This window comes from Panicum virgatum, chromosome 8K (genome assembly GCF_016808335.1).
Source record: "Panicum virgatum strain AP13 chromosome 8K, P.virgatum_v5, whole genome shotgun sequence".
In the NCBI taxonomy this organism is placed as follows: Eukaryota; Viridiplantae; Streptophyta; class Magnoliopsida; order Poales; family Poaceae; genus Panicum; species Panicum virgatum.
The window spans coordinates 47,157,716-47,170,363 of NC_053143.1; the positions used below are offsets into that span (position 1 = coordinate 47,157,716).

The 12,648-nt window shown below is 41.3% G+C and overlaps 1 protein-coding gene across 1 annotated transcript; it reads left to right on the forward strand.

Annotated features, from left to right (window-relative positions):
* The first annotated feature begins 928 nt into the window (after nucleotides 1-928).
* LOC120644924 (protein ACCELERATED CELL DEATH 6-like) lies at nucleotides 929-11,687 on the forward strand. The gene is made up of 3 exons (XM_039921666.1): nucleotides 929-1,917; nucleotides 7,638-8,344; nucleotides 10,787-11,687. The coding sequence occupies exons 1-3, from the start codon at nucleotides 1,071-1,073 to the stop codon at nucleotides 11,534-11,536; spliced, it is 2,304 nt and encodes a 767-aa protein (XP_039777600.1). The 5' UTR covers nucleotides 929-1,070; the 3' UTR covers nucleotides 11,537-11,687.
* Nucleotides 11,688-12,648: the final 961 nt, after the last annotated feature.

Here is a 12,648-nt window from a genome sequence, read left to right on the forward strand (position 1 = left end):
CAAAAAAATCCAATAGGCAAGGGATTGAGTCACTAGAAGGAGAATTACAAAATTTTGCTTACTCAAGGGAGAATCCCTCGTGTCTTTGTTTGATCGATTGATCTCAACAAAGGATGATAAGATATAGAGGTATGTATGATAAGCACCAATCAAAACCGCTGTAAGAGACACATGTTTTCGTTCTTTGTACATGGGTTTTAGCATCCTGTTCTTTGTTCTTTTTGTCCCCGCACTCTTTTTCACTTTTGTATCTTTGTTGGTTGCACGCGTGGAATAGAATACTATGCTTTTGAATTGCTTCCCGGATAGCGTTGGAATAAAGCAATTGAAGAAAAGGGAAATTGCACTGGCCCCCTAGCCCCAAGGACGTTGATAAAGGCGTGGTCGCACGTACGTACGCAGTGCTTGATGCGCAGAAGGGGTTCGTCTAAATGGGCTATACGGCCATATACACGCTGCACAGTGAGATAGTGTGCAGCTTAGCACCTAAACGACCCTTTACGCACTACACGGTATTGCACAGTATTACTCGGTCTACTCGTCCTACATGGCACGATAAAAAATGGATTAATTACACGGCGTTTTTCAGTGTGTAACATGGCGTTTAGGCTATAGAACAAGTATGGTGAAAGTTAAAAATTCTGCCACGTCCAATTTTTACAGACTTGCACTGTCTAGAATTACCTTTTTATTTATAAAATATACAGTATGCATAATATGGAAGATATATTATGTATTTATATCACTTTTCAATATAGATTTACATGCATATACATGTTTTTTAAAAAAAATTAATTAAAAAATACAAAAAACGTGTAATCCCATGTATACGTGCAGTGTGTAGGCTAACACTGACAGGAGGGCAGCATGCGGGCGGGGGAGGTTAAGGTATCGTAGCTTCAATGTCTCAGACGACACTCTCGGATAGCTATATATAGTACGTTGAGACTTGCGAGATGTGGAAGCAGCTAGATAAAGCAACAAATAAAGGATAGGTAACATCGATCGTGATCATCTCCGATCATATATAGCCGCTACTCCGATCGATCTGGTCCGTCGCGAATCGTTCGATGGCTGTCGCCGGTGGCAACCATCATCCACCATTGTTAGATCCCCAGCTGCTGATGGCTGCTCGACGCGGCGACAGTAAGTTGCTAAAGGAACTGCTGCTGCTGCCGCGGCTAAAGGCGGAAGACGACAGGGAGGAGGAAGACGCACAAGAAGGGACGACGACGAGCCCCACCACCAGTGCCGCCGCGGGCATGTCCTCCATGGCGGCCAGCAGACAAGACGTCGTCGTCATTGTACAAGTGGATCCTCGCCGGCCTCACGACGACCATGCTGCCGCAGCTGCACCCTCCGCTGCGCTTCGTGAGGATGGTGTGACCATGGAGGGGGACACTCTGCTCCACGTGGTCGCAGCATGCGGTGACAGCCCGGAGTTCCTCCACTGCGCCGACATGATCGTCCGCCAGGACGACGAGGACGAGGGGAGGAAGAAGATGGGCGTCCTGCAAGCGCGCAACCGCAATGGCGACACGCCCCTGCACTGCGCCGCCGCCGCTGGCAACGCCGACATGATCCAACGCCTAGTTGATCTCGCCGCCGCGACCAAGGGCGAGGCGGCGAAGGAGTTGGTGGAAATGCAGAACCAGTGCGGGGAGACCGCCTTGCACCAGGCGATCCGCGCCACCACCAGCAGGTGGAACAAGTTGGCCTGCATCGACCGGCTCATGGCCATGGATCCCGAGCTGGCCTGCATCCCACGCGAGGAGGGCGCTTCCCCATTGTACCTGGCCGTCTCGCTCGGTGAACTGGAGATTGCAACGCACCTGCTTCACACGAGCAAAGGCAGGCTGTCCTACTCCGGACCGCATGGACGAAACGTCTTGCACGCAGCGGTTTCGTGTGGCAAAGGTACCTATCCAGTAATCAATTCTACTCCCTCAGTCTCAAATTATAAGTGTTTGATTTTTTGACAACAAGTTGAATTGGCTCGTCTTATTTAAAAAAATTAAAATTATTAATTACTTTTGCTATGATTTCGTTTAGCATATACTTTAAGTATGAGTTGGATTTTTTTTGAATTTTTTGTATATTTTCTTTTGAAAAAGACTAGCTGATTTGACGTGTTGTCAAAAAAGTCAAACAACTTATAATTTGGAACGAGATGGAGTATATAAATAAATGAATGTTCAATTCTTAGGAGACCCACAAAAAAGTACTAGTATTAAATACTTATTTTAATTTCAACTAGTATTAATTTTTAATCAACTTTTAGTAGATCTTTCTCTTTAACACTCTACCTCGCCTCAAGTTGATGGACTATAGTATATCTTACTATTACTATTAGAGACTTCTTTTGACCCCTCTACATTAATTTTTATGAGACACGCAAGAAAAGAAATCAGAATTTTTTTCACAATAATCAACATCTAACTATATATATGTAGTCTCGAACAATAATAGCCATAAGTTCTATTATGTTTTTTTTTCAAAAAAAAATTGCCCACTTTGCCATTATGAATAGGATTTCAAGTAATACTTAAAATTGCATTAAATTACCCTAAAGTAACTCTCCAAATATATTCTTAAACTACCCACTCTTCCATTGTTAAATATTTTACTTAACAATAATACTTTAAATTTGAATTTAAATTACATAATTTATTATTATAAAGAGCTCATTATAATATTTATTTAAATTTGAATTTAAATCTATGCAGTTATGAAAGATGATTTAATTTAATTTGTAAATCTAAGTTACTCATATTTTATATTGTAATCGCTAATCTAGATAGCCCATTAAGTTTGCATGTAAATCAACAACCTTTGTTATTACTATAAGCAAGCAAACAATAATATATATCACCATAGGTCTATATATCTATATCTTCTATAACTAAATAGGAGAACCCCACTACCTATTTCTCTCAACATGCGTGAAGCCACATCATCGTCCACGTCACCGTCCACTACAACATCCATTTAAACATGCTATTGATCTTTTGTGGTTTTATGCATGCATTGCCTTTCGGTGGTGTTCTGCAGAACGCGTGGTGAATATGTTTTTCATGATGTTAGTATTTTATCTACAATTTTTCAATCTATCAATTAAATTATATTTAATGTTATAAATTCCAGCAGCAACGCGCTGGGTCTCATCTAGTTACTTTTAATGTCAGCTGCCTAAAAAGTTGAACAAACGTAAAGTAACTATACACGTATGTTTCTAAATTACTCTTATTTCACTAATCTACCCTATAAAAACTCCAGTTTAAAAAATAATAATTGTCACATATACCTACCCAAATCTGTACCCACCCTTAGATCATTCAATACAATTTAATCTAACGATCGGTTTTAATTAGTTTGTTTCCACATTGGGCCCACAAACTATCACCATAGAGATGTTTACATAGCCTCCGTAAAATCCTAGGCGCAGGACCAAAATCGTAGGTACAGAAAAAGGAGCGGCAGATTTGCTTATGTAACTTTCTTACGCGTTTCTGCCGCCCGGTCGTATCCCTGCCATCTCTTTTTTTTTCACCGTTTTTTTTCACCCGCAATCTAGATTCGGATTTCAACGATCAACCCTATAAATCTTCACCATACACACCGTGATAAAATGCAAAGCCCATTATACTATAAAATTTACAATCAAAATACAGAGCCCACTATACAACAAATTAATCGACCGTGTAAATGAATTTTACGATAAAAAATAGAGCCCATTATCAAAATATATAGACATATAATCCCGAATCGACAATTAATCTGTACAATCGTATGCACAGCGGCGGACCCGGCCGAAAATTTTAGCTGGGGCGAACTTGCGCGACAAATCAAAAGGAAGAAACGAACGATCGCATACCACATTTAAATATATAGTTCGAACATACTATAGCAATTAGCAAAGCAGTAGATGAACTCCATATTTAAATAATTCCTCTAATTTCATGAATAAATAATGTTTTAGCATCATATATTTCAAAATACGTCAAAGTAAAATGGATCTGCTTGGAAAAAATGAAGTACGATGGGTGAGAACAATAACAAAATTGACCATTTTTTTCAAACAATGGTGAATATTACTAGAGTATATAGACTACTAGCAAAGCACTATGCACGTCTAGGTTGGTTTTTTGGCAAGTGCATTCTCCGATTTTTTATGGCTTGGAATTTCTTTTTTATTTTACCACTATCAAGAACTTTAAAGATCTCTTTCTCAATGTAGCATTATATCAGGTCATTGAGCCAATCATCTGACATCTTGTTGCATAAATCTGTCTTGATGAAGTGCAAAGTTGAGAAAGCTCTTTCAACTGATAACGTTGCCACAAGATTAATGCTAACTCAATAAGGCGATAAACCGAAAAGCACGATCTTTTTCCAGTTCTACCATTTTTACAGCTAAACTTCGTAAGTCATGACAAGCAGCAAATTCGGAGAAGTGAGGATTGAAGCGGCTACTTGCGGTTGCGGTGGAGGCTGCACGAGAAAACGGTGGCCGACCAATGGAGAAGCACGAGCAGCACCCAGGCGAGCACGTATGCATATTATCATAGTTATGAAGAGGGAACTCGTTCTCTAGTATCTGCCATTGGCAGCCACACACGGATGGGGATGAAAAAGGAAGATAAACGCAAGAAATCAAGGCCAACTGAGGAATAAAACGGCAACAGAGAAATAAAAAAAAATGAAAAGAGGCACCAGCGGCGGAGGAGGCGCCGGACCCAGGAGTAGGTGGCGGGCGCGAGCAGATCCGGAGGTGCCGGACCAGGGGGTGGGAACGGATCCGGAAGCGCGTGCGGCTCACTGGGCACCACTGTCGGTGCGTTGCCAGAGCGCCTCAGCGCAGGAGTGCGGCCGGGGCGCAGGCGCGCGGCCGCGGGAGCCGATGCGAGCGCCTCCTCGTGGACGTCAATTTCTCAACTTCTTGTGCCGCTATGTTATTCCGGTCCCTAAACTTTTAAAATGGCATCCCGGTCCATAAACTATATTCGGGTGTCATCAAGATCTAAACATGCGTAGGGCAGACCCATCAACTGAGGTCCAAACAGGCGTAGGGTAGACCCAGGTGCCATCAAGATCTAAACAGGCGTAGGGCAGACCCATCAACTGAGCTCCAAACAGGCGTAGGGTAGACCCATCAACTAGGCACATGGACATAACAATGATGTGGATCCCTTCGCCCCTGCTTCGGCTCAGCGTCGGCGCGAGATGCCGCTGGGCCTCCTCGGATCACAGAGGAAGCGTGTCCTAGCGACGCACACCGGCACCTGGGAGCGTGTCCCATGCGACGTGCCGGGCGCAGAGCGGCCGCATGGGATGATGTGGTAGACATAGCATGTGCGTAGAGGCTGTGTTAGAGGCAGCGAGGTCGGGCGGGCCGGCTGCATCGGCCATGGTGCTAAGAGCGGTCGCACGGGAGGACGCATCGGCTGCGGCGGCGGGGAGCGGCGTGAGGCCGTGTGCCAGGGCGGCGTGTAGATCCATGCACGTCCTTGGAGAGCGTCCCGCCACCGACGGTGAGGTGGAGGTAGTTCGTCTAAGAGCGCAGTGTGAGGCCATGCACCAGGGCGGCGCGCATCACGTCCACCCACATCCACATCTCCTAGCCGCCGGTGTCGACGTATCATCGACCGAGACGGCGAGCCGCCCCACTCCCCCCAAGCTAGCAATGCCATGTCGACGCCGCCGCTGCCGGGAGCCGTGGCCTTGCGGCGCGATGAGTGCCCGCACCCGGTCGCCGAGACCATGAACAGCAGCAGCGCGACGATGTTGGCCTTGGTTGACGGGAAGAACACGGCCGAGCCCTGCGAGACACACCGCGGGGAGCAACACATTGGCGCCGAAGTCGGTGGACGCGAGCGCGAGCACATCAGCTCGATGACTATAGCCGACGTGGACGACGTAGAAGAAGGGGAGGGACCGAGACGACACGATGACACAAGTACCGGCGGTGTATTTTACTCTATAATATAGGTGGTGATCACGCAATTTATGGATTGCCTGAAAAGTCGTTTCCCTAACAAATATGCAATCCGGACAGAAAGACGATGTAGATAATATGTAAAAAATATGGCATCATGTTTTGTTTCATTTAAAAATTACATAACAAAATGAAAGCATCAAATTTAATATTCATATAATTTTAAAAAATAATTATATATTATTTTTTGGTTGTCATGTGCGGACGACGTGCATCAACAACGGGTGCCATGGTCAGGTGGATTACAAAGTTATGGATCTCAGGCCCAAACTCAAATGGATCAGCCATTTCACTAACTAATATATAATATATAGTCCATATACAAAGACGAGATAGAAACTATGTGCAAAACGTGACAATATGTCTTGTTTCATTTAAACATTAAATAAACAAAATTAACCCAACGAATTGAATCTTCAAATAATTTGAAAATAATTACCTTATATTTTTTATTGACAAAAACATAAAATTACTCAATGATGAAAAACTCAAATAAATTGTAAACAGCAAAAACGTTAATATAATCTATAAACCACTATAAATAATAAAATAAATTGTAAGGCATATAGATTTTTGGAAAAGTCAACCTTTTTAATCTTTGACTAACAATTGAGTTAAATTCACAAATATTTGGTGTATGCATGTTATATGCTTGGATTTGTATTCAAAAGAGCATTAGTGTGATGATGGTTTTGTAGTTGTTCATAACATATTTTGAAAGTTATTGATGGTCAATGTTCCTCTTTAAAGACCGTGTCAAAAATCTATGTGCCTTGATTTTTTGGATAGAGGGAGTACATAAAAGCATTGTAAGACAGTAAACAACAAAAACTTTTGTAAATAAAACCTTATTAATAACAAAAACATATCTTGTCACGTGCTACACACGTGCATTTTTACTAGTAATATATAAGACTAACGTTACAGGTCTCTAGATTTAGATTTAAATAGAAACTATATGTAGTTATGAAAGATAATTTAATTTATTAAATTTAAATCTAAATCGCTAACATTTAGCATTATATATAATAGCTAATCTATGTAACCCATTAGAGTTGTATGTAAATTAGTCACATCCATCACCACTAAAAACTTAACATCAGCTATCATAAAAAAGGATGGACAAATATAAAGTACTGTACATGAAGTTTTGCACTAATAATGTACTATAAAATACAAATTTAAAGGAAACACTTTGTGTATCACCGTGCATCCCAAATAGATATGCATGTATGAATCTATATACACACACATAAAAAAAGACACGGATGTACTAAGCTATATATGAGAGAAATATGAATATGCATGATAAAATATAGTAATTTTGGGTTTTATGTTAGATAACTGTCAAAATAAGTAATTCAGATTATTGTCAGAATTACTTATCCACAAACTTCAAATATGTATATCGAAATATGTATATCGGTTAGGATTCTAACATGTGCGGAGCACGGGTTGGTGGACTTGATGATTAGTCATTAGATATTACTAAAATGATGACCATAAACCTCTAATGTTTGTTAATTAGATTTATAGGATTTATTTTGTTTGCTTTTTCTGCATCGTGTCTAGTCAGTAATAGTTAGAGTAATGCAAATTATGAAGACAAATAACCAGATCTCTATGTATGAACTGCACGCAGCGCTGCAAACAGTTTTGGAATGGCTCAAGAAGGACGTGAAGACAACGGCCGAGATACAAGAAGTAGTCGAACAAGGGGAAGGGCGCAGCTCGACGAATGGTGGTGGTGTGGCGGCAGCAGCTGATAATAATCATCTCCTCTCGAAGCTCACCAGGCAAAGGGACAAGCAGCAGAAGGGGAGCACCCCTCTTCACTTGGCTGCATCCTTGGATGGGTGGCCGATGGCAGGGTTCCTTTTCGGAGTGTTTCCACAAGTTTGGGCGGAGTCAAGTTCTGCCACAGCACTGCTGCTAGATGCTAACAAATCCATGGCATATCAGGTGGACGATGAGGGGTCGTACCCCGTACACGTTGCTGCTTGGTGTGGCAGCCTCGATGCAGTGAAGGCGCTGCTGCAAACATGTCCGGACTGCGCCACCCTCCGAGATGGCAGCGAAAGAACTTTCCTCCATGTCGCTGTTTCGACGGAGAGGCACAGTGTGGTTAAGCATGTCTGCAAAACGCCAGAATTGTCACCGATTCTCAATGCGCAGGACAAGAACGGAGATACTGCGCTCCACGCCGCTGTCCGTGCTGGCGACGTTGCTCTCTTCAACTGTTTGTTCCGGAATCGGCTGGTACGCTTGGATTTGGCAAATAAAGATGGGATGACACCTCTTGATCTTTCCTACAACATGATCCCTTCTTCACCATTTCATTATCCATTTGTAAGTGCGCTATCATTTCCCCTCCTTCTCTACACTAGTACTAGCTCAAAACTATCTAAAAGTAAATTTCAATAGTAAACTTGTTCTGAATTCTCACCTAGCTCTATTTTCAAATTGCTTGTTCAATGTCCCACACTTGGTAATATTATGTAATATGACACAAATCTGGATCTTCATATAACTTGTGCTAAACTGTGTAATAGCGTGGTTGGCATAATAGTTTTTTTTTTTGTGGAAAAGGGACATAATAGTTAATAGGTGAGGGTCCACATATCAATCGCCAAACTTGCTAATTTTATGCTAATATGTAGTACCACACAAGTCCATATCTTCATAACTAGTGCTAAACTATGTCATCACGTAGACATGACAGGTGAGGCCACACATATTAGGTACATCTCTCCCCACCATCTCTCTTATCTTTTTCCCATCCATCCTCCGATCTCACGCACTCTCTATTGTCTTCTGCGGCGCCACCATGCCACCTCCATCCGCTACTGCCCCAATTCCACCATATCACTTAGGCTGTATCCACTCATGCATGGGGTGGGGAGGCTGGATTATGTTCCTTTATTTAAAAAAATCCACCATGTCACCATTGCATGCCCTGCTACTCACACCATGACCTAACACTAGCGCCTTGCACATCATATTGGCCTCGATACTTCCATGCCCGATGCCCCTACGGCCCTACCCCATCCAAGGGCTGTTGCTCCTCGACCGCTCCTCTTCCTTAGACCACCACTAGGTTGAGGTACGAGGTAGACGGAGGGAGGGTATGAGGGGAAGACATGGCTGCACGAGTTATTGATAGGCGGAGTGAGAAATCACCGTGCATGGGCCTAAGTCTATCGTCATTCCCACGAGCAAAGGACGGAGTGCTGCAATCGCTAGGTGATCATGGATGAGGGCAGCATGACAACAAGCTTGGGGCAGTGGGCAGCTACTAGAGGGACAAAGCGAAGAGAGGGGGAGGGCAATGAAATAAATATGGCTAACATATCACTGCTAGGTCGTGGCTTGAACTGTGGTAGTGATGACCCCTCGATATATCACTATCAGTTCGTGGTTGAGAACCGACAATGAATACATCCTATGAACTCAAATAAAGACAAACTTTATATGAAAACTAGTCCATCAACCTGTGCGTCTCACGGGTTAATCTCAAGGCACACCCATATTATTATGTGTATATTAAAATATATATATTTAATATAAATTTAAATATTTATTTTAGATATTTATCATAACAATAAATATAGTTATTTTAGATATAACATTAGCAGGTTATTTTATATAATTTTTTATCATAGCACATGCAATTTAATTAGACTTAGACCATTTTTATAATTGTAGATATGTGTAATTATTTAAGAAATAATCATATCTAATCACTATAAATATTTTAATCTATTTAAATAATGGTCAGATGTTTCCAATTGTTATGGGAGTTATTTTAGGTTATTCATACAACGAATACTATTGCATTGTAGATACCGCTAAATTGATGGTATTAAAGAGTTATTCATAACCCTTTCAATGTTTAGAAAGATACTATACGTGTGCGTTTCACGTGAGGCCATATGGGCTACTATTTTTAATTAATTAATTAATTATTGAGATATCGCTTTTCAATGGATCTATTAATTTAGATATCACTCTCCGATAGATCCGAATTATTTAGCCTTATCTAATTAATAATAGTATATTTTTAATTAATACGCCGAATGTTGCCTGTACAGAGATTCGAACCATAGTCTTCTACTGCCATTGGCTTTATTTTTTAATTAATACGCTAAATGTTGCCGGTGCGGAGATTCGAACGCTCGATCTCTTGCCTCTATATTTACGGTTATTGGATTTATTTTTCTACACTAAATGTTGCCGGCGCGGACCCTCGATCTCTTGCCTCTATATTTTTTTAGAAGAAATAGATCTGATGGCTATTATTATTTGAGACTATAGATGAATGGTCGGATGTTTTTTATTATTGTGGAAATTTCTAGGATTTCTTTCTTTTTAGAGTGCTTTGTAAGTAGTGCATCCTTTATTGTCTCCAATTAGATACAGTAAGATAAGATACTCTCAATTTTTGCCGGTTAGGACCCGGCAGTGATAAGCAGTACTATCTTACTTCCCTTTACTCGCTATCGGTTATAGATCCAGCGGTGTTGTAGAGGGTTCTGGAACCAAAGTCTCTGTGTTTCAGTCTCGCATATTAGGTTCACATCATCACACTGTACACGTTGTGAATATTTGAATCCAAGTGATGCAAATTAGTTTGAGGATTCAATCATCCATTTCAAGAGTATCAGGATCCACGTGAGAACCCGTGATAAGTTTAAGAAGTGTTACTCTATATCTGCTATATTTTTTTTTCATCATCGTCCTTCTCGTTATTATTATCGTTGTTATTATATTCCATACATAATGTTCTTGCAGAATCCAAGAAATACCATAGCGCTGTCATTAGCGTCTGCAGGAGCTCCGCACGGTGGAGGTAGGCCGGAGCTCTTCTATGAAAGACACATGACGAAAGGAGATGCAGACGAGGTGTCGGAGAAATTGACGCATGCAACGCAGGCAACGAGCATTGTCGCAGTACTTATCGCTACCGTGACATTTGCATCAGTTTTCACATTGCCCGGAGGTTATCGACCCGACAGTGGCGATGACAGTAAGCAGCATGCTGATGCTGCTGCTGCTGCTGCCGGCGGCACGCCTGTGCTTGACAGGAGCTATGCTTTCAACGTGTTTATCCTGGCCGACACATTGGCATTCATCGGTTCCACCATGGCCACCTGTGCACTTGTCTACGCCGGGGTGCCGGCTATGGACATCTCCATCCGCCACAGGTACTTCCACATAGCGACAATGTTTCTGCAGTTCGCAGCAAGGAGTTTCGTGGCGGTTTTTGCCCTGGCCTTGTACCTGGTGCTGGCTCCACTCGATCACACCACGGCAGTTGTTGTCTGTGTGCTTGTTTCCGTAGCTTCACTCTATGGCAACATGGAACTTTGGCGGACCGCCTGTTTGGCAAACACAGTCTGCACTCGAATCGGAATGATGCGGCGACCTGCGGTATGGATTATTTATGCACGAGCAGTGCTTTTATGTGTCTTGGTGCACTTCGGCTCCTACGTCTTAATCTTCGGCCTCCCGGCAATTCCACTAGTAGTCAATAAGGTGTGAACCACCGGAATGATCCAGAGCTAGCTATCGAAATGCTCGACGTTGTTGTTATTGTTATTGGGAGGAAACACCCACTCCTCTTCAGTCGTTTTTTTGTTAGCATGTCAAAATAATTAATTGTTCATTCTTCATTATATATATCAAAACTATATATCATGTGCTTTCGCAAAAAAAAAATCATGTGTGACCAGTAGCGCTATACTAAATTTATCAATACAATCGTGTGTGTCCTATTTTATTCTCTTATTTCTTATTCCGTTTCTCTTTTTTTTAGACTTCATTCTTCCATTATCATATATCCTATCCTATCCTATATATCTATATAGACGAAGGCCACTAAGGTCATATCTCAACATGCAAACTATCCACATCATCATCCACTAAGAAGCCATGTCACTATCCACTAGGACACTCTATTAATGTCACTCGCCGATCTTCTGTGGCTAATAACATGCATGCATGCAACTATTTGTCCTTTTGATCACTTCGGCATAACATTCCCGTAACATAAACACACAGATGATCAATCATTTAAGAGTCAATCCAACTAAGATGAATAAGTTATAAAGTATAATGTGGTTAACAAATAATCAATCATTTAAAGTCAATCTCTCAACTACGATTAATAAGTTATCAAGTATAAAATGTTTAAAAAATAGTATATTAAAAAATAATGTGCTTAAAAAAATGTTGTCATACCCAATCTTTAATAAGTCAATCTCTTTAAACTAAGGTGAATAAGTTATCAAGTATAAAATGTTGTCATACAGTATACATTAGTATACTTCTACTTTCAAAGTCCACGCCGTCTTTGAGTCCACTAATTTAGAAATCGTGTCACTTTACAACGTATTGTTAGGAAACACACCAAAGATAATAAGTTGTCATCACTAGAGATGTGTTGCTCATGCCATAATAATGAAATATCCACTCCACAAATCTTTTTAGTAGTTTTAATTGCATAGGTTTATTAGAATTACAGATAGAGGCTGAGTAGTGACAAACCCATGGTAGTTTCATTGTTTTATTTTCCCTGCCAAATGAACATTTGAATCAATACTATGAAATATCCACTCCACAAATCTTTTTAGTAGTTTTAATTGCATAGGTTT